At 43.8% G+C, this 23,350-nt stretch overlaps 1 protein-coding gene across 8 annotated transcripts in view; it reads right to left on the bottom strand.

Annotated features, from left to right (window-relative positions):
- LOC139461180 (unconventional myosin-Va-like) overlaps window positions 1–23,350 on the bottom strand; it is a 166,427-nt gene that overhangs the window by 78,718 nt on the left and 64,359 nt on the right. For all 8 annotated transcript variants that reach the window (XM_071242773.1, XM_071242769.1, XM_071242768.1 and 5 more), the window contains 16 exons: window positions 23,006–23,136; window positions 19,832–19,926; window positions 18,073–18,180; window positions 15,056–15,162; window positions 13,833–13,964; window positions 12,252–12,394; window positions 11,921–12,002; window positions 11,025–11,165; window positions 10,502–10,711; window positions 8,373–8,602; window positions 6,915–7,001; window positions 5,527–5,638; window positions 3,757–3,968; window positions 3,040–3,154; window positions 2,264–2,455; window positions 751–840 (listed from right to left, as the gene is read on the bottom strand). In XM_071242773.1, the coding sequence (XP_071098874.1) occupies window positions 751–840; window positions 2,264–2,455; window positions 3,040–3,154; window positions 3,757–3,968; window positions 5,527–5,638; window positions 6,915–7,001; window positions 8,373–8,602; window positions 10,502–10,711; window positions 11,025–11,165; window positions 11,921–12,002; window positions 12,252–12,394; window positions 13,833–13,964; window positions 15,056–15,162; window positions 18,073–18,180; window positions 19,832–19,926; window positions 23,006–23,136 (2,187 nt within the window). The remainder of the gene's footprint in view (window positions 1–750; window positions 841–2,263; window positions 2,456–3,039; window positions 3,155–3,756; window positions 3,969–5,526; window positions 5,639–6,914; window positions 7,002–8,372; window positions 8,603–10,501; window positions 10,712–11,024; window positions 11,166–11,920; window positions 12,003–12,251; window positions 12,395–13,832; window positions 13,965–15,055; window positions 15,163–18,072; window positions 18,181–19,831; window positions 19,927–23,005; window positions 23,137–23,350) is intronic.

Consider the following 23,350-nt stretch of genomic DNA (forward strand, 5'->3'; position numbering starts at 1 on the left):
GTGCAACCCTAGGTTTGAAACAACAATCACGGATATATTCGCAGCTATATTCCTTACAACAATGTATTACCTTGATTGTCAACACCATGCATATAAAGCTTTATTCTTGACAACATTGTATTACCTTGATTGTCAACACCCTGCATATAAAGCTTTATTCTTGACAACATTGTATTACCTTGATTGTCAACACCCTGCATATAAAGCTACATTCCTGACAACAAGGTATTACCTTGATTGTCAACACCCTGAATATAAAGCTCTATTCCCCACAACAATGTATTACCTTGATTATCAACACCCTAAGAATAAAGCTATATTCCCCACAATGTATTACCTGATTATCAACACCCTGAATAAAAAGCTATATTCCTGTCTACAATGCATTACCTAGATTGTCAATATAAAGCTAAATTCCTGACAACAATGTATTACCTTTATTGTCAATATATAGCTATATTCCTGAGAACAATGTATTACCTTGATTGTCAATATAAAGCTATATTCCTGACAACAATGTATTGCCTTGATTGTCAATATAAAGCTATATTCCTGACAACAATGTATTACCTGGATTGTCAATAGAAAGCTATATTCCTGACAACAATGTATCACCTTGATTGTCAATATAAAGCTATATTCCTGTCTACAATGCATTACCTTGATTGTCAATATAAAGCTAAATTCCTGACAACAATGTATCACCTTGATTGTCAATATAAAGCTATATTGCTGACAACAATGTTTTACCTTGGTATCAAGCTTCTGTTGCAGCTCAATGATCTTGTTCTCCAAGCCCTTGTTGACATGCTTGATGTGCTCCACAGACTTGGCCTCAATCTGAAACGAGGGAAGAACCACATTATGGTGGTGGAATGGGGTTTAACATCGCGTCCAAGATTATCGCTTATATAGCGATGTGCATGTACGTGTGTGTGTTTGTGTGGCTGCTTGTACAAGTCTGGACTGATGCCGATTTATAGTGCTAGCACACTGAGATACCATGCCGCAGTTTAACATGAATACCCCACTCAGACACAGTATACTGACTCCGAGCCGACCAGTCCTTGTTTTAGCCCCTTAATGCCGAGCGCCAGACAGGGTAACAACAAGTACCATCTTTTAAGTCTTTTGGTATGACGTGGCAGGGGATCGAACCCCGGACCTTCCGCTCTCCGAGCGGATGCTCTACCTCTAGACCAAGGAGGCAGTAAAGAACAACATTTAGATTACACTGACAGACGTTATTTGAAATAAAAAGTAAGTGTTTCTTTGTTGGCCATTACACCCAGCAATACTCATGAAATAAGATGGCAGACTAAAATCAATCGAGTCCGGAGCAGAAAATCCAGTGACATGAGAGCAGTATTAATGCTAACACAAATTACAGTCACAAATTTTGAAAGTATCTACTTAAACAAAAATATTCAGTGATTGACATCATGAGCATCTATTTACACAATTGGGATACGATGACATGCATTAGAGCAAGCCTGACTGCCCGATGCTGTTGGTCACCTCTTGCGATAAGCATGGGTTGCATTGGATCAAGGAGCAGCTAGACGCGAGGCTTTGTATTAGGACTTGCAGGATGTCTAGTGAATAATTTTGTGTTGTGGTAAAACCAAAGGCAAAATTATTTTCTTTCAGTATTTTCAGGAATAAATTATTAAAAAAATTAAATATGCCAGCGCCGAAGTGATTCAGGTATTAAAACCAATGAGCATAGATACAGTGTGGATAAACAGAGCATCATAATCAGACTGAATGTTGAGTTCCAAACCACCATCATGCAACTCGACATACTAGTTTAATGTGTTGTTTAGTGCAGCACTCAGCAATATTCCAGCTCTATGACAGAGGTCTGTGAATACCTAGATTCTGCACCAGACAATCCAGTCATTGACATCATGAACATCGATCCACACATTTGGGATCGATGACATGCATCAACAAAGTCAGCGAGCCTGACCATCCGATCCCGATCGCCTTTTACGACAAGCATAGTCGCCTTTTTCAGGCGAGCATGGGTTGCTGGAGACCTATTCTACACCGGATCTTCACGGGTCTGATATCATGAGCATCAATCCATGCCATCAGGGTATGATGACACGCCGCCAACCAAATCATCAAGCTTCACCATCCGACTCATTTGGTCGCCCCTTACGTTTGCTTGGGGCCTATTCTAACCCAGAATCCCCACGGGGATAAGACACGCTATACAACAATACCACTTGTCCACGCTACACAGTACTAGACTGACCTTGAGAGTCTTGAGCTCCCTCTTGGCTTTGCGTCTGCGGACGTGGGACTGCAGCAGGATGATGCCGCGCATCACTCTCTTGTACCTCTTCCGGGCCAGGAAAGCGCGGATCGTACGCTGTATTGTCACTGCACGTTTCTGCTTCATCAAACCAATGTACCGCTCACGAGCGAAGTTGCCTCGTATCTTGGCCTGGAGGGACAAATATACAGGTTATCAATAGTCTCAAACTTCTGCTTCATCAAACCAATGTACCGCTCACGAGCAAAGTTGCCTCGTATCTTGGCCTGGGGGGACAAATATACAGGTTATCAATAGTCTCAAACTTCTGCTTCATCAAACCAATGTACCGCTCACGAGCGAAGTTGCCTCGTATCTTTGCCTGGGTCCCGTTCCTCAAAACGATCTTAGCGCTACGACTGTTGTTCGTCTATGTTAAGGTATGACAGTTACGATCGACTTAGCACTATGATCGCTTTGTGGAACGCGGCCCTAGGGGGACAAATATACAGGTCATCAATAGTCTCAAACTTCTGCTTCATCATACCAATGTACCGCTCAAGAGCGAAGTGGCCTCGTAATATCAGGGCAGGGAACACCAGAAATGGGCTTCACATATTCCCATGTGCAAACAAACACTGTTCTTCATCATGACGAGAGAACGTCTTAACCACTAGGCTACCCCACCGCCCTCTTTGAGGCTGAACAAGCCTTAATGCCCTTTAACACACCACTGGCCTATATTACTAGACACAGGCAGCAAGCTAGCTGTGTACCTGGAGGAGGATGACAGATGTCCGCAGCTTCCTGTAGACGGACCACTTCCTGTAGCTCCTCCATTTCGACTGGATGACGATGGCAGCATGGGTCTGTCGAAGGTGGACAGCCATTCTGTGGACAATACACCATGGTGCAGTCAGGGATGAGGTGAAGTTTGAATCACATTCAAGATAACTGCATGTTTATAGCGACTTGCATGCACATGTATACCTCCAGCCCGGACAGCCTACCTGCTAGCTTGCATTCCCAACACCCCCATCTACACAAGGACTACAATGTGAGCATGGCCAGCAGTCCTCATCTGAACAGAGTTACCTCCCTTACTGCCCCATCTACACTAGGACTACAATGTGAGCACGGCCAGCAGTCCTCATCTGAACAGAGTTACCTCCCTTACTGCCTCATCTACACAAGGACTACAATGTGAGCACGGCCAGCAGTCCTCATCTGAACAGAGTTACCTCCCTTACTGCCTCATCTACACAAGGACTACAATGTGAGCACGGCCAGTAGTCCTCATCTGAACAGAGTTACCTCCCTTACTGCCCCATCTACACTAGGACTACAATGTGAGCATGGCCAGCAGTCCTCATCTGAACAGAGTTACCTCCCTTACTGCCCCATCTACACAAGGACTACAATGTGAACCCGGCCAGCAACCAACAGTCCCCATCAATACAAGAGCTGCATCCACCGTGAGTAGGACCGCCTACCTTCTAGCCAGCAGGCCCCGCCCGAACCTCTGCACCAACAGCACAGACTTCCTGATTCTCTGGTACTTGCGGCGCAGCAGCCAGCCTCGGATGTGCTTCTGGATCATGACACCGCATGCACGGAGCTTGTCTGCTCTCAGCTTCTCCAGGTACGCCACTTGACCCGCTCTGAAGAATATCTTCGTCTTTCCAAACCTGTACTTGTCAGGGTCCTACGAAGAGGAATCAACAAGACTTTGTGAGAATCACCAAGGAGAACAGGAATGGGCATCAAATGTTACCTAATTTATTTTACAGTTTCGTTACCAAACCTGTACTTGTCAGGGTCCTACGAGGAGGAATCAACAAGACTTTGTGAAAATCACCAAGGAGAACAGGAATGGGCATCAAATGTTACCTAATTTATTTTACAGTTTCGTTACCAAACCTGTACTTGTCAGGGTCCTACGTAGAGGAATCAAAAGAAGACCTTGTGAAAATCACCAAGGAGAACAGGAATTGGTTTCAAATGTTACCTAATTTATTTTACAGTTTCCTTACCAAACCTGGGTCCCGTTCCACAAAGCAATCGTAGCCCTATGACAGTCGTAAGTCAATGTTAAAGTATTGGAGTTACGTTCGTCTTAGCGCTACAATCGCTTTGTGTAACGGGTCCCTGTACCTGTCAGGGTCCTACGTTGAGGAATGAACAAGACTTTGTGAGAATCACCAACGAAAACAGGACACAGAAGCCAGGACCCCTTCATTCCCCAAATCAAACTGTACCAGTGATAGAAACATTGATCCAATTAACGTTATCATTATACATTTAAAAAATTTATTTTCAAAAATAAGTTTCATAAAACTATTCCACCATTCTATACTTTTCAGAATAAAGTAAAAAAAACAAACTACATAATCACTATACATTTCTCTCTAATAGATTGTAACAAAGATTCCTCTAACAAGTTGTTAGCGTCATGTCATGCTTTGTTTTGATATATATGTTTTATTCATGTATGCGAGGCCACTGACCAGTGTATATTTCAGCTATATACAGTAACACACAGTTGAGGCAATTTACATTGATAAAAATACTTAGGTATAATATTAGGTCTTTGTACGCAGTAATAGAGCTTCCTTCACATACTTGGCTACATTTCTGAGTATACAGTCATTTTTGCTTTTTAAAAAATTGCTAAACGTATTATACATGGATTTTCATAAAATCTTTTGATAGTCTTTATACACATTTCCACGCTAGTGCTGTCCAAGGAGTACAGTGAGTGAGTGAGTGAGTTGGGTTTAACGCCGCTTTTAACAGTATTCAAGTTATATCACGATGTGACAGCTTAATGTGGGAGGAAAGCCCGAAGTGATGCAGGTCTCAGACGTTTACTACTTCGGTGAAACCCACGAGCACGGGTATGGTGTTGACAAACCTAGAAACATAATTGGGGCGAACCGGGATTCAAACCCACTATCATAGGTTTCTGGCGTGCCCAAGGGACGCAACTCTGCACAGCGAATCGTGGCGCCTTAGACGACTGTGCCACCCGTGCCCCCCCAAGGAGTACAGAGATTGATGTTATTTCTACCACCCTGAGGTTAGTATTTTTTGTTTTTCTGTAAAATATTGATAAATGCATCAAACAATTAACATTATTAAAAAAAATTGTGTCAAGTATCAGGTTACTTTAAACGGTTGAGAACAGTTTCATAGGACAACACAGTGAAGACAACTTTTTTTCTTGCTTTTTTTGTGTCCTGCAATTCACCTAAAGTACTTACTGCAATCAGCTTGATGAGGATATTTTCACACGTCTTCAACAGGTTCTTCTTCAGGATGTCCTTGGAAATAGCCAGCACACGATATCGCTGGAAAAACTCGGCATACGTCCACCTGGAAACAAGGATATGGAGGATAAGTGAGTTGGTTGGGCTTAATGCCGTTTTGAACAGCATTTCATATATATACATCGTGGCATGTCAGCTTGGAAAGCCCGAAGTGATGCGTGAGTGAGTGAGTGAGTGACTTTGGTTGAACGTTGCTTTTAGCAATATTCGAGCAATATCACGGTGGGGGACACCAGAAATGGGCTTCACACATTGTACCCATGTCGGGAATCGAAACCCGGGTCTTCGGCGTGACGAGGGAATGCTTTAACCACTAGGCTACCTGACCACCCCCTCGAGTGAGTGAGTGAGTGAGTGAGTGAGTGAGTGAGCGAGCGAGCGAGTGAGTGAGCGAGTGAGTTAAGATTTAGTGAGTTAACAAGACAGTTGCACATTGACAACAAATATATTTAGATTGCATAAAACCTGTCTACGAAGGACAGTACAATAACTAGACTATCACTGATTTAAGGTAAAACTAGTTTGAGAACCTGTACAAGGATAAACTACCATAAACAACACAATATAAAAAAGCCTTTAGATCTCCAGAAACCATCTCATGTTAAAGACCATGGGACTTACAATATTTCTGCTACATGCACGGTTCCCCAGCAAGATTTACACTATCCCTTCAATTTCGAACACTGATTTTAATAATTCACTGAAATTAATTCCTTTATACTTGTTTGTTTGTTTGTTTATTGTTTGACGCCGCACTCAGCAATATTCCAGCTATATGATGGCAGTCTGCAAATATTCGAGTCTGGACAAGACAATCCAGTGATTTATATCATGAGCATTGATCAACCAAGTCAGCGAGCCTGACGATCCGATCCTGTTAGTCGCCTTTTACGGAAAGCATGGGTTACTGAAGACTTATTCTACCCCAGATCTTCATGGGCAGACTGTTTCCCTGGGACCCTCATTTCTTCCCTGGAATGCCCACTGGGCTCCTGAAGGAAAGTGCAACTTCTGCAATTTTATTAGGAATCGGAGAATCTGACATAAGTCGGTAAACAAGCATCAAATACTCATATCCCCCACCAAAACCGCCAATTTTCTTAAAAATCCCAACCTATCAAAAGGCACCAGTTCCCTATTAGATATATCTTTGTGCCAATTTTGGTTAAGATATCTCTCATGGTTTTTGAGTTCTGCTCTGGAAATGGAACGTGACGGACGGGTGGATTGACGGACAGATGGACAATACCTATTCCTATATACCCATTCCATTTTTAGGGGGGGGATAATAACCTGTTGCCGGGGCAACCAGCAATATTCACCTTGAGGGGTACCCGGCAGCACTGATACGTATCGTCTCCAGCACTCCACAAGCTCTCAGTTGCTCCACAGCTCGCGTTGAGTTGAACCTGAAGAAACAAATCCGTCCTTGTCACATCCACACATGATCAAAACAGAAACAGCGTTGAGTTGAACCTGAAGAAACAAATCCGTCCTTGTCACGTCCACACATGATCAAAACATAAAACAGCGTTGAGTTAACCCAGAAGAAACTAATCAGTCCTTGTCACATCCACACATGATCAAAACATAAAATAGCTTTGAGTTGAACCTGAAGAAACAAATCCGTCCTTGTCACGTCCACACATGATCAAAACATAAAATAGCTTTGAGTTGAACCTGAAGAAACAAATCAGTCCTTGTCACAGCCACACATGATCAAAACAGAAACAGCGTTGAGTTGAACCTGAAGAAACAAATCAGTCCTTATCACATCCACACATGATCAAAACAGAAAGAGCGTTGAGTTGAACCTGAAGAAACAAATCAGTCCTTGTCACATCCACACATGATCAAAACAGAAAGAGCTTTGAGTTGAACCTGAAGAAACAAATCAGTCCTTGTCACATCCACACATGATCAAAACAGAAAGAGCTTTGAGTTGAACCTGAAGAAACAAATCAGTCCTTGTCACATCCACACATGATCAAAACAGAAAGAGCTTTGAGTTGAACCTGAAGAAACAAATCAGTCCTTGTCACATCCACACATGATCAAAACAGAAACAGCGTTGAGTTGAACCTGAAGAAACAAATCAGTACTTGTCACATCCACACATGACCAAAACAGAGAGAGCTTTGAGTTGAACCTGAAGAAACAAATCAGTACTTGTCACATCCACACATGATCAAAACAGAAACAGCTTTGAGTTGAACCTGAAGAAACTAATCAGTCCTTGCCACATCCACACATGATCAAAACAGAAACGGCTTTGAGTTGAGCCTGAAGAAACAAATCAGTCCTTGCCACATCCACACATGATCAAAACAGAAACAGCTTTGAGTTGAACCTGAAGAAACAAATCAGTCCTTGCCACATCCACACATGATCAAAACAGAAACAGCTTTGAGTTGAACCTGAAGAAACTAATCAGTCCTTGTCACATCAACACATGATCAAAACAGAAACAGCTTTGAGTTGAACCTGAAGAAACAAATCAGTCCTTGTCACATCCACACATGATCAAAACAGAAAGAGCTTTGACTGTATAAACTTCTTAACCAATGTATTTTCTTATTTCAACGTATGTTTCTTTGTTTGAGACGTAAGATTTTGTTGTTTGTTCAACGCCGGGGTCTGTAAGTAATTACGTCAGGACCCAACAATCTAGTGATTGAAATCATGAGCATCGATTGATGATCACATCACATGATTTTATTTCATCACCCCCCTGAATTTTTTACACTTATGAACGAGCAATCTCCTGTGAATATCCTTACTCAAACGCTTCTTTCAAGTCATTGGGCTTGATACATCGGATGTAGTGGGGTGTGGTTGCATTCAGCGTCTCCATCAGTAGCTTGAGAGAGTCTCGGAACTGTGATCCAACTGTTTTCTTGTGTTGCTTGCTGCCCGTCTTGGCCGACTGGCGTAGCGGAGTGACCGTCACTGACCCTGACCTTGTCTTCTTATCGCTAGCCTCTTCAAACAGCTGGGCTACGACATCAAACTGCAGACAGAACATTTGCTGGATCAATTTCATGGAAGGTGAGGTGAAATGGTTTGAATGTCACAACCAAGATTGTTGCGTGTGTGTGTGTGTGGGCGTGTGTGGGCGTGTGTGTGTGTGTGTGTGTGTGTGTGGGGGGGGCGTGTGTGTCCATGTGTGAGTGAGTGAGTTTGATTTTACGCCGCTTTTAGCAATATTCCAGCAATAATACGGCGGGGGACACCAGAAATGGGTTTCACACTTTGTCGGGAATCGAACATGTGCACATGTGTGTGAGCGTCTGCATAGGTTTGTTCGTTCATTGGTTGTTTAACGCCACACTCAGCAATATTCCAGCTATATGACAGCAGTCTGTAAATAATCGAGTCTGGATCAGACAATCCAGTGACTGGCAACATGAGCATCGATGCACGCAGTTGGCATTGATGCATGCATCAACCAAGTCAGCGAGCCTGACCACCCGATCCCGTTAGTCTGCGTAAGTGCATGTGTACCAGTGGCTGATTGTACTAGTGCAGACTAATGCTGGTTTTATAGTTGACATCCACTTAGATGTTCAAATAATTAAAATTTGGAAGCTGAAGACCCCCTAACAGTTAGAGTTGAGGTGAAATGGGGATCATTGTCGCGTTTAAGATTATTGGAACCTGAATGCAAGTGTGTGCTTGGGTGGCTGCTTGTACCTGCCTGGAATAATGTCGGTTGTATTGTGCCAGGCCAGGATATCCCACACAGACAAACTACATACATATTGACTCCAATCTCATTAAAATGAGATCTTAGTTCTCGCTACCGCTAAACAAAGATCTGATGACATCCCATTACGGGTCACGTCAGACTGACCTTGCGCAAACTTTGACCGACCAATGGTATGACCAATCAGAAGGCAGCTTTCTTGTGCATTACAGCACTAATTTCAAATTGGCGACTACACTTCGAAACATATTTTGATAAATTCTCGATTACAGATTTGAAACCTGAACGAAAGAACATTCTGGAATGGCTAATAGATGGTCTCGGTTGTAAGGATTCAGTCGTTAAACCCGTTACTATCGCTCGGAGTTAAAGTTTTCGAGGTTGCAAGATTAGAAACCACATTCTGACTGTCACTTTCACAATCTGGTAAGCGACACTCTGATTGGTCGGATGAAAGGTCGTTCTGACGTGACCCCTAATGGGACGTCCTCAGATCTTTGTTTAGCGGTAGCGAGAACCGAGGTCTGATTTTAATGAGATTGATATTGACTTCAACCAGTCCTTGTTTTATCTCCTTAATGCCTTTTGGAAAGATGTGGCAAGCTCAAGCTATAAAACTCAGGACAGGGAACTGTGATACTCGGTGACCATGATGCTGGTCATGTCAACAGTACGAAATATTCAAAGCTGTTATTATGCACCATCTTCCCGAGGTAACTGATTTTAAAGACCAGTTCCACCTTGCCAAACTAGGCTGGAATTTCTAGTCTATTACGAGTTTTGTCCCTTCTATGTCCCTCCTACTGACCAATCAGGTTCCACCTCTCATATCACTTTCAATTGCTTCAAACAAAATGGTGGCACCCAGTCAAGATGATCAGATCAATAATCAAGATCTCTTTTGTTAAAAAAAAATAGGTCTTACTTCACGAAGTGCAGCAAATCACATGAGCACCTTGATTAGAAACATTAAAAGATTTGGAAAATATTTGTTGACGGTAAACATGCTTTACAAATCCTGCAATAGACCGACAGTTTACGAACCGGATGTAGATTTCATTACGCGATTTTGATTGGACTATGCATAGACTCCATAATTCCTGTCTAGTTCGGCAAGGGTGGAAACTGGACTTTTATACTCAGGAAGATGTTATACACTGGCCAATGGAGGATGTGCAGCGCATCCTGAAATGTTTTCCCCACCTCGCTGGCCTTGAGGATGTTGATCTGCTCCTCCAAGATGGTGTCCCGGTTCTTCTCCAGGAAGCCGTCTGCAGTGTAGGTCACCCGGTCCGCGAAGTGGATGATGATGAATGATTTCATGGACATCCTTGGCTTGTCAAAATGCTTGGACTTCTTCAGGTGTTTATCAAATAACTTCTGACACCAGTTCTGATCAGATCCTTTCGGCATCTGAAAAATATGGAGGATCGGTTATCAGATGAACAATGGCACCTGTAATAGTACTAAAAACGGACCACGTTCTCAAATATTTGGTCCTGAATTTGCTGCCATCCTCACTTGTGTTGGATATGTCCACAGATACCCTCCCTGTCATACACATCTGTAGCAATGCAGCAGTAGAAACTAACATTTTTAGTCCATCAGTCCTTATAATGACAACATATAGTGTTCCCGTTTACCGGTAATTACCAGTTTTTCACAGGTAAAACTAGGCTTACACATCATACACAAGAAACTGCTGAGGCAGACATTTCTAGCTCACCTTGCACTCTTCATCCAGCAGGTCCAGTATCCCCAGCTTGTTCTCTATCAGGTCAATACAAGGCTGGTTGTCATAGAAATCAATAAACGACCACTCGATCTTCTCCCTTACATACTCCTCCTGCTCCAACTTGAACACATGCTGCAAACAACAACAGTTCCCCTGTACTAGATGAAGATAATAATAATAATAATAATAATAATAATAATAATAATAACTGCGGGTAGCAAGGGCCCTGAGCTGATGATCACACAAACCCACTTTGCTGCATTTTTTTATCATAATCTGTATTTATGATAATAATAAAAGTCCAAAAGATGCAGGTTAATATCAATGTGACTCCCCCCACCCCATCCCTAAACATATACATCCTTACTTTAATCCAATCGAACAGCTAATAGCACTGCTTATTAGCACTGAGTAGAGCACTTCTGTAATAACAATAAACAGAGTTTCCCTAATAACAATATACAGTTCGTATGTTTATTCTGTTGACTGGCGTTAGTGAGTGAGTTGGGTTTAACACCGCTTAAAACAGTATTCCAGTTATATCGCAGCATTCCAGCTTAATGTGGGAGGAAAGCCCGAAGAAATGCAGGTCTCAGACGTTTACCACTTCGGTGAAAACCACAAGCACGGGCATGGTGCTGACAAACCTAGAAACATAATCGGGGCGAACCGGGATTCGAACCCACAATCATAGGTTTCTGGCGTGCCCAAGGGACGCAACTCACAGCTAAACTGAGAACACTAGACAGTGAGGGACGTAATTCTATACAACAAACCTCAGATAACTGGGCCACATCTTGAAAAAAAGTGTGCATTGTACCAAAGAAATAACAGAGAAGAAGACTGAAGAGCTATGGCCTACATAATGATAGTACAGATTCACTCACCATATTGAATATCTGCTGCAGTTTTTCATTGGCGTAGTTTATACAGAACTGCTCAAAACTGTTGATTACAAACGTTTCAAACCTGGAAAACAAAATAAGTTCTGTCATATTAAATGAATCATGGGTTGCTAAAGATCAATTCTAAACCGGTTCTTCATGGGTAAATCTTGATATAACATACTCCTAAATATCTGGACATAACATACTCATGCACATATAGTTATAACATACTCCTAAATATCTGACCATAACATACTCATGCACATATAGTTATAACATACCCATAAATATCTGGACATAACATACTCATGCACATATAGTTATAACATACCCATAAATATCTAGCACTCCTATGAAGTTGAGTTTGACTTTGGTTTTGACGGAGTTCCGCAGCACATTGTTGACGTGGGCCACGATCCAGTCAAACATCCGGGAGTATATGTGCTTGGCCAGGGCGTCCCGGGCAAAACTGGCCTGGAGACATGAAACAAGATCATAGAGTGAGTGAGGGAGTGAGTGAGTGAGTGAGTGAGTGAGTGGGATTGGTTGAGTGAGTGAGAAAGAGTGAGAGAGATTGGTGGGTGAATGAGTGAGTGAGTGAGTGGGATTGGGTGAGTGAGTGAGTGAGTGAGTGAGTGGGTGGGTGGGTGGGTGGGTGGGATTGGTTGAGTGAGTGGGAGGGAGGGAGGAAGGGAAGAGAGTGAGTGAGTGAGTGAGTGAGTGAGAGGGAGGGAGTGAGTGAGGGAGGGAAAGAGAATGAATGAGTGGGAGGGAGGAAGGGAAGAGAGTGAGTGAGTGAGAGAGTGAGTGGGATTGGGTGTGAGAGTGAGTGGGAGGGAGGGAGTGAGGGAGGGAAAGAGAGTGAGTGAGAGGGAGGGAGTGAGTGAGGGAGGGAAAGAGAGTGAATGAGTGGGAGGAAGGAAGGGAAGAGAGTGAGTGAGTGAGAGAGTGAGTGGGATTGGGTGTGAGAGTGAGTGGGAGGGAGGGAGTGAGGGAAGGAAAGAGAGTGAGTGAGTGGGAGGGAGGGAGTGAGGGAGGGAAAGAGAGTGAGTGAGTGGGAGGGAGTGAGGGAGGGAAAGAGAGTGAGTGAGTGGGAGGGAGGGAGTGAGGGAGGGAAAGAGAGTGAGTGAGTGGGAGGGAGGGAGTGAGGGAGGGAAAGAGAGTGAGTGAGTGGGAGGGAGGGAGTGAGGGAGGGAAAGAGAGTCAGTCAGTGGGAGGGAGGGAGGGAGGGAAAGAGTGAGTGAGTGAGTGAGCGAGTGAGATAGTGTGTGTGAATGAGAATGAGTGAGTGAGTGAGTGGGTGGGTGGGAGGTAGGGATGGAGGGAAAGAGATTGAGTGAGTGAGAGTAAGAGAGTGGGTGAGTGAGTGAGACAGAGTGTGAATGAGAATGAGTGGGTGAGTGACTATTGTTTTCTGCCACCTTTAGAAATAGTCAAGCAATATCATGGTGGGGAACACCTGAACTGAATCAAACCAGGGCCTCTGGCGTGCCGAGTCAACGCTCTGACCGTGAGGTTACTTCTACGGCCCTTATTTCAAGATTAATGGACTTACATAGCGACGTGCATACATGAAGGATGCTTGCACTTGTCCAGACTTAAGCCATATCTAATGTGCTAGCCCTCTAATACCAAGCTGCTGTTTAACATGGATACCCCACTTAGACACAGTATACTGACTCCGAGTCGACCAGTCCTTGTTTTAGCCCCTTAATGCCGCAGTTTAACATGGATACCCCACTCAGACACAGTATACTGACTCCGAGCCGACCAGTCCTTGTTTTAGCCCCTTAATGCCGAGTGACAGACAGGGTAACAACAAGTACCATCTTTTAACGTCTTTTGGTATGACGCGGACAGGGGATCGAACCCTGGAAATTCCACCCTTTCGTATATTCTGTCGTAGACTTACCTGGCTCTCCGTCAGGGGTTTGGTAAGGGTTTCATTGACTGTCTGGATGGACCGGTTACACAGCCACATCCTCATCTGGGACTCCTCGATGCCCAGCAGCTTACACATCACAGTTAAATGCTCATCTTGTTTCTGTAGTAAAACAAACGTAACTCTTCAGTGAGTGAGTGAGTTGTGTTTAACGCCGCTTTTAACAGTATTCCAGTTATATCACGGCGTGTCAGCTTAATGTGGGAGGAAAGCCCGAAATGATGCAGGTCTCTGATGTTTACCACTTCGGTGAAAACCACAAGCATGGGTATGGTGCTGACAAAGCTAGAAACATAATTCGGGATTCGAACCCACACTCACAAGTTTCTGGCGTCCGCAAGGGACGCAACTCTGCACAGCGAATAGCAGCGCCTAAGACGACTGGGCCACCTGTGCCCCCATAACACTTCAGCATGTGTCACATTAGCAGGCAATTACCCACGACACTGTCCCGTTTCTCTGATACTACGACATAGTCTTATGACAGACTTTGCCCTTTGATTGCAGTTTGATTGCAGTTTAACAATGCACTCAGCAATATTCCATCTGTATGACGACTGCTCGTAAATAGTCAAGTTTTGACCAGACAATCCTGTGATCAATATTGTGAGCAACAATCAAGGCCATCGGGTACGATGACACACAAATCAACCAGTCCCTAAGCCTGACGACCTGATCGATGAAGTCACCTCTTATGTCCAGCATAGGCTGTTGGAGCGCAATTCTAACCAGGCATCCCGTCGACATAGTGAATCTCCATCCCAATTTTCTTCCCCACCTAATTGATATTGGATTGGTTGGTTTGTTGTTTAACGCCGCACTCAGCAATATTCCAGCTATATGACGGCGGTCTGTCAATAATCGAGTCTGGACCAGTCAATCCAGTGATTGGGACCTATGACATGCATCAACCCAGTCAGCGAGCCTGACCACCCGATCCCGTAAGTCGCCTTTTATGACAAGCATAGTCGCCTTTTACGGCAAGCATGGGTTGCTGAAGACCAATTCTACCCCGAAATCTTCTCGGGTCACTTGAAATTGGAACTTGCTTATTTTTATATTTTTGACCTACCAACCTTAATTTTGGGTCAAAAGTCCATAAACGAAAAAAAACAAAACAATGAAGTCTGGCATACAAATAATTGCTACCGTGCTCTAGATTGACAGATGGGCTACCATCCTCTACAACTTACTGGAACTTCACAACACTCCCCCTCCTTCTCTCTGATGACAACGTTGCCGAAGTGAAGCACAGAAGACATGATACGGAAGATCATCATTTGATCCTTGGCAGAAAAGCCTGAAACAGAACATCAGTTTCAGCATCAGCATGGATGTACCCAAAACATCTTCCCAGTGCGGGACACCTTCCTTACCCTCGCAGTATCACTGCGACAAGCTCCTTCCCAGTGCGTGACACCTTCGTTACCCTCCCTGTATCATCACAAGCTCCTTCCCAGTGCGTGACACCTTCCTTACCCTCGCCGTATCATCATGACAAGATCCTTCCCAGTGGTTGACACCTTCGTTACCCTCCCGGCATCATCACGACAAGCTCCTTCCCAGTGTGTGACACCTTCATTACCCTAGCAGTAGCATCACGACAAGATCCTTCCCAGTGGTTGACACCTTCGTTATCCTCGCAGTAGCATCATGACAAGATCCTTCCCAGTGGTTGACACCTTTGTTACCCTCCCTGTAGCATCACGACAAGATCCTTCCCAGTGCGGGACACCTTCGTTACCTCCCTGTATCATCACGACAAGCTCCTTCCCAGTGTGTGACACCTTCCTTACCCTCGCAGTAGCATCGCGACAAGTTCCTTCCCAGTGCGGGACACCTTCGTTACCTCCCTGTATCATCACGACAAGCTCCTTCCCAGTGCGTGACACCTTCGTTACCCTCCATGTATCACTGCGACAAGCTCCTTCCCAGTGCGTGACACCTTTGTTACCCTCCCAGGATCATCATGACAAGATCCTTCCCAGTGCGTGACACCTTCGGTACCCTCCCTGTATCACTGCGACAAGCTCCTTCCCAGTGTGTGACACCTTCGTTACCCTCCCTGTATCACTGCGACAAGCTCCTTCCCAGTGTGTGATACCTTTGTTACCCTCCCTGTATCACTGCGACAAGCTCCTTCCCAGTGTGTGACACCTTCGGTACCCTCCCTGTATCACTGCGACAAGCTCCTTCCCAGTGTGTGACACCTTCGTTACCCTCCCTGTATCATCATGACAAGATCCTTCCCAGTGTGTGACACCTTCATTACCCTAGCAGTAGCATCACGACAAGATCCTTCCCAGTGGTTGACACCTTCGTTATCCTCGCAGTAGCATCATGACAAGATCCTTCCCAGTGGTTGACACCTTTGTTACCCTCCCTGTAGCATCACGACAAGATCCTTCCCAGTGCGGGACACCTTCGTTACCTCCCTGTATCATCACGACAAGCTCCTTCCCAGTGTGTGACACCTTCGTTACCCTCCCTGTATCACTGCGACAAGCTCCTTCCCAGTGCGTGACACCTTCGTTACCCTCCCTGTATCATCGCGACAAGTTCCTTCCCAGTGTGTGACACCTTCGTTACCCTCCATGTATCACTGCGACAAGCTCCTTCCCAGTGCGTGACACCTTTGTTACCCTCCCGGTATCATCATGACAAGCTCCTTCCCAGTGTGTGACACCTTCGTTACCCTCCCTGTATCACTGCGACAAGCTCCTTCCCAGTGTGTGACACCTTCGTTACCCTCGCAATAGCATCATGACAAGCTCCTTCCCAGTGTGTGACACCTTTCGTTACCCTCCCTGTCTCATCACGACAAGATCCTTCCCAGTGCGTGACACCTTCGTTACCCTCCCTGTATCATCATGACAAGCTCCTTCCCAGTGCATGACACCTTCCTTACCCTCGCAGTAGCATCATGACAAGCTCCTTCCCAGTGGTTGACACCTTCGTTACCCTCCCTGTATCATCATGACAAGCTCCTTCCCAGTGCATGACACCTTCCTTACCCTCGCAGTAGCATCATGACAAGATCCTTCCCAGTGGTTGGTACCTTCATTACCCTCGCAGTAGCATCATGACAAGATCCTTCCCAGTGCGTGACACCTTCGTTACCCTCCCTGTATCATCACGACAAGATCCTTCCCAGTGCGTGACACCTTCGTTACCCTCCCTGTATCATCATGACAAGATCCTTCCCAGTGCGTGACACCTTCGTTACCCTCCCTGTATCATCACGACAAGATCCTTCCCAGTGCGTGACACCTTCGTTACCCTCCCTGTATCATCACGACAAGATCCTTCCCAGTGCGTGACACCTTCGTTACCCTCCCTGTATCATCATGACAAGATCCTTCCCAGTGTGTGGCACCTTCCTTACCCTCCCTGTATCATCATGACAAGATCCTTCCCAGTGTGTGACGCCTTCCTTACCCTCGCAGTAGCATCATGACAAGATCCTTCCCAGTGCGTGACATCTTCATTACCCTCCCTGTATCACTGCGACAAGATCCTTCCCAGTGTGTGACACCTTAGTTACCCTCCCTGTATCATCATGACAAGATCCTTCCCAGTGCGTGACACCTTCGTTACCCTCCCTGTATCATCATGACAAGATCCTTCCCAGTGTGTGACACCTTCCTTACCCTCCCTGTATCATCATGACAAGATCCTTCCCAGTGTGTGACACCTTCGTTACCCTCGCAGTAGCATCACGACAAGATCCTTCCCAGTGCGTGACACCTTCGTTACCCTCCCTGTATCATCACGACAAGCTCCTTCCCAGTGCGTGACACCTTCGTTACCCTCCCTGTCTCATCACGACAAGATCCTTCCCAGTGCGTGACACCTTCGTTACCCTCCCTGTATCATCACGACAAGATCCTTCCCAGTGTGTGACACCTTCCTTACCCTCGCAGTAGCATCACGACAAGATCCTTCCCAGTGCGTGACACCTTCGTTACCCTCCCTGTATCACTGCTTGGTTCATGTTCTAAGCCGGAGGGGCGGTCAGGTAGCCTTGTGGTTAAAGCGTTCGCTTGTCACGCCGACGACCCGGGTTCGATTCCCGACATGGGTACAATGTGCAAACCCCATTGCTGGTGTCCCTCGCCATGATATTGCTGAAATATTGCTAAAAGCGGCGTAAAACCAAACTCACTCCTTCTAACCCGGAATCCCCAGGAGGGTGAAGTTAAGGGGTTACCTAGTAAACTGAAAGCCTCCCGTAGAGTCTGAAAATCATGGGCATCATCGACTCCATTGATCTCCGGGCTCCCTCCATGACAGGTGTAGAAGAAGTCGTCTGCTGCCTCTGCAACACAACACCACAGTTGAGTCCAACCAGACAATAACTTAATTAGTGTATATATCTAAAGCAAACAAAACAAGAGTTTGCCACTAACGTGGCTATATCCCCTGCCCCTGTTGCAGAATTTATGCCATAATTAAATATAAACAAACCCTAACCTTTTTTAACCGAGGGGGAACTTGTCATGGAAATTGTAAAAAAAAGAAGAGTTTGGAACCTAAGTCCATCTTGTTGCCATGGAAACTTAAAAAATAAAAATGTCTAAAATTTCTAAATAGCAAAAGGCACCAGTTCAGCATGTACCTGATAGACCTGCGAAGTTTGATGAAAAAATATTGAGCAGTTATGCTCCGGAAACGAACCCTACCCTCACAGAACCTAAGTCCATCTTGTTGCCATGGAAACGTAAAAAATAAAAATGTCTAAAATTTCTAAATAGCAAAAGGCACCAGTTCAGCATGTACCTGACAGACCTGCAAAGTTTGATGAAAAATATTGAACGGTTTATGAGTTATGCTCTGGAAACGAAATGTGACGGACGGATGTACGGACGGATGTACGGACGGACGGAGCCCGTTTCTATATCCCCAAAAGTTAGGGATCATGAATATTTTTGTGAATATTTCTTGAAATTGTGTCCTCAGTCTTCACCACAAAAAACACAAATTTTAATGTTCAGTGTACTGATCGGGCCAAACTACATACCCTCTATCTTAGTATGATACATTTGCAATTGCAAGTATTAATACTGCAAGTATTAAAAGAATTCAGATTGGAACTTCTGTAGTGTTCATACTAGAGAGTCTCAGGCGCTTACTGTGAATCCTCAGTACGATGATTTGTATCAACACCTAGCAAATCTAAAATCACTAATTAAAAAGAATAAGTCAAGGAATAAATTTGTTTGTTGTTTAAGGTAGCACTCAGCAATATTCCAGCTACATGACGGCAGCCTGTAAACAATCCCCTTTGAACCAGACAGTCCAGTCATTGACATCATGAGATATGATCCCTGCTGTCATTGTAAGACCAGCCTGACGAGCAGATTCATTTGGTTGCCTCTTTACGACAATTGAGTGATTGTTTGTTGTTTAACGCCGCACTCAGAAATATTCCAGCTATATGACGGCGGTCTGTAAATAATAGAGTCTGGACCCGACAATCCAGTCATTGACATCATGAGCATCGATCCACGCAATTTGGAACAATGACATGCATCAACCAAGTCAGCGAGCCTGACCACCCAATCCCGTTAGTCGCCTATTACGACAAGCAGTCGCCTTTTACGGCAAGCATGGGTTGCTGAAGACCTGTCCTACCCCGGATTCTTCAACTGGATTGAAAAACTCACTGTTAGAGAGTTCTTGTGGGGTTCTAGGTAAGGATAACGGTCTCGGACAACCGATATGGTTCTCGTATAAGGCGACTAACTGGATCGGGTGGTCAGGCTCGGTGACTTGGCTGATTGCATGTTGAAATATTCTACCCCGGATCTTCAGCAACTCATATACCCGTGAAGATCCAGAGTAGAATAGGTCTTCAGCAACCCATCCTCTTACAACAAGAATAGGTTGTTAGAAACCAGAACAGAACAGGTACAGAAGGGAAAACTGAACAAAACAGGATGGAAGTTTGTCTGTCATGCTGCACATACTGAGCTTCATGTCCGCTAGCTCTGGCAGGTCAGCTGATGCACACAGCTGGTAGAAGATGTGGTAGTTTCTCTCCTCCTCGGCCTGGAACACCACTCTGGAACACAGGGGGAAATACCACTTTAACACAATGTAAAACAGGGGAATGCCATTTTAACACAATGTAATACATTGGGAATGCTACTATAACACAATGTAAAACAGGGGAATGCCACTATAACACAATGTAACACACGGGGAATGCCATTTTTACACAATGTAATACATTGGGAATGCCACTATAACACAATGTAAAACAGGGGAATGCCACTATAACACAATGTACCAATTGGGAATGCCACTATAACACAATGTAACAATGGGAAATGCCACTTTGACACAATGTAACACATGGCGAATACAACTTTAACATAATGTAACACATGGATAACACCACTTTAACACAAAATGATACAGGGGGAATGCTACTTTAAGGCCAGACACGGCACCTTAAATTAACATAATTGCTTCAATATGTCAAAATCGAGATTTTGATTTTTTTCGCACATATAATACATGTACTTTGTGATGCAACATGTTTTTTACGATATTGTGTACATTTACTGAATAAAAAACGTTATTTAAATCATAATGTGTGGTATTGTTTTTAAATATGATCAATGTGGAAAAACCTGAACTTTCACCCATGACAACGCCCCCGCAGCTGTAACGAACCCCTTCATGTTATACATCGATAGAAAGCTGATCGTTTCCGCCATCTTTCTGTGCAAAAACATTCTAAAAATAGATATTCCACGTGAGGCTATCGTCGGTTTTTCCCGCGAGTCATTCGTACGTAAATTACCATTTAAGGAGAAATATCCCGTAATGCAACATTCGGGAATATTCGTTCGATCCAAATAAAGTAAAACGTATCCCACAATGCACCATTCGGCTTAGCAACAAAACACCGGTCTTTTCCGGTAGGTATACAAAATGGCAGCTGCTTTGCGAAAGATTGACAGGCAAACATCGTTTTTGATATTTTCTTAACTGAAAATTGTTATATTTTTTTAAAATGAGGTCAAAACACAAGTCACAACACGCAAATGGTTAGAATAGGAGGCGAAGGGCAAGTCTGTTGAAGCAGGCACGTTCGAAATGCGGTGTTAGAGTTACGACCCGTGTTGACAGCGCGATCATCCCTGTGTCAGATTCTGACAGCTTGGACGTTTTAGATGCATCGGAATTATCCGGGGACCACGCCGTTGGGGAAAACATCCCCGTTGGAGACAATGAAGGTGAGAATTCTTTTTTATTGAATGCAACTTCACGCAGCGACATAAAACTATCAAAATTTAAAGCTGCTGAAAATATCAAATCTCCCGTGCTTGACAATGATGAACCAAAACCTCAATGGATGTCTATTGACATGAGACAAATGAATTTTTTTTTCAAGAGATTGAATGCCTATCGTGTCACGAACAGAGGTCTTTTGTTGTTTGAAAAGAGTGACAATTTTGATAGATTTGATTTGCTGTAAACGTTGTGTTGACATGTCAAAACTGTCAGATGTGTGTTGCCAAAAATTACACTTCACAAAGGTCAGGTAATCAATCTGGTACCAATCCCTTTCAGGTCAATGACATTTTTATGCTCTGTCAGAGGTAGGACTTGGTCATGCTGCAATGAAAAGGTTTTGTCTGTTTTTTGGAATGGAAGGTCTCCATCCTAAGACATTACAACAAAAACAAAACATTCTTTCACAGGTTGTTGTTGAAAATACTAAGGAAGTTTTGTCAACATCAGACATTGTCTCTATGCAGAAATTGCAGAAAAGATGGTACCTGTGTATCAAAGAATGTCTGATGAAAACCTCCTTAAGAGGATGGTGAAAGGCAAGACACAGAATGCTAATGAATGCTTGCATTCCGTGATCTAGTCCCGTTGTCCGAAGACCGTCTTTTTGGGTGCAAGGCGGTTGCATCGGGCAGTGGCGTCTGCAATAGCTTCGTTCAATGAGGGTACATGTCACATTACTCAGGTAATGAACAAGCTTGCAATAGAAGCTAATGAAATAACAGCAGCTTCTATTGAAAGACTTGATAATGTGAGAACCCTCAAAGCAAGGAAACAAAGCCAGGAGACATCTAAGATAGAACGTAGTGCAAAGTGGGAGGCTAAAAAAAGGGACCGAGTTCATGTTGAGGCAGCTGAAGTCTTGTTGTATGGTGCTGGGGAGTTTTAAGTCATGTTATTTCTTTGTACATGCATTGTTTTATGTATCTTGAATACATCCCATCAGTAAACTAAGATTTTGTAAGTGTTTAATAGGTGCTGAAGGAAGAAAACCATATACAAACTTATTTCCTCATTTTCTCCATTAACGTCATTTTGGATCTTAGTGAACATAGATCTCAACCGTTATTGGCCCGATTTGGATGAAATTTGATGTACATATAGGCAGAGGATTACTTTACGCAATAACAGAGAGACTTTTTGAAATTTGTTGGCCATTTTGATTTTAAAAAATAAATTATGGGTAAAAATCAACCTAAAAAATGGGAAATTTTGAAAAATTATTTTAAAAATATATGCCAGTCTTTTTTTAATTTTTCTTTCTGTCATTGCACCCAACACCATACAAGCTTTGTTATACAACTGAAATTATATAAATATCTTTATTGGTCTTAGAGAAAAACTGAAACTAAATTCCATCTTTTTCAGGCTTGCGGCGGCCATCTTGGATGTTTCCATGGCAACCGGTGGCAACATCACCTGGAAAAGACTCTATTTCAATTGTTAATATGTATACCTCAAAGTTGTAACCAATTAAAACTAACAAATACTTGTGAAGCATTTTGTCAACTGTAAGGTGCAGTGTCTGGCCTTAACACAACGAAACACATGGGGAATGCCAATTTAACACTATGTAACAAAGGAGAATCCCACTGTAAAACAACGTAAAACAAGGGGGAACATTATATAAATAATAATACATATGTAATAAGAACAGCTAATCTTCACTGGCAGCGAGATTAGTGATGTCATTTGATTGTGACATCATTGTAACTGATGATGTCACAATGGTCTGCAAAGCATTGTGATGCAATATCACAGTAGCGATGATATCGCCTGTGGAAGCCAATTTTGTGATAAGTCAACATGCTTCTATGAAAGACAGCATTAAATCTGACCTGGATTTCTCCAGCAAGTATGTCCTCATGTTGGCACCGATGATTTCGTGCTTCCTGCTGAACGTGATCTCGATGTATTTACCGAATCTACTGCTGTTGTCGTTTCTTGTTGTCTTGGCGTTGCCAATAGCCTGGAACAAAGGAACAGCACACCTTGTGAAACTAGTACTGGAATGTCAGGGGGATGGGAATTTTCTGTTCTAGATGACAATAATCTAATGGCATGGGTGTAAGAGTGAGGGCCTGAGTTGGGTTTGAAGCCTCTTTGAACAGTATTCCTGTTATATCCTGTGGGAGGAAATCTGACAGTGATGCAGGTCTTAGATGTTTACCACTTTGGTGAAA

Source organism: Haliotis cracherodii, unplaced genomic scaffold (genome assembly GCF_022045235.1).
Source record: "Haliotis cracherodii isolate W230 unplaced genomic scaffold, xgHalCrac1.p SCAF_14, whole genome shotgun sequence".
Taxonomy (NCBI): Eukaryota; Metazoa; Mollusca; class Gastropoda; order Lepetellida; family Haliotidae; genus Haliotis; species Haliotis cracherodii.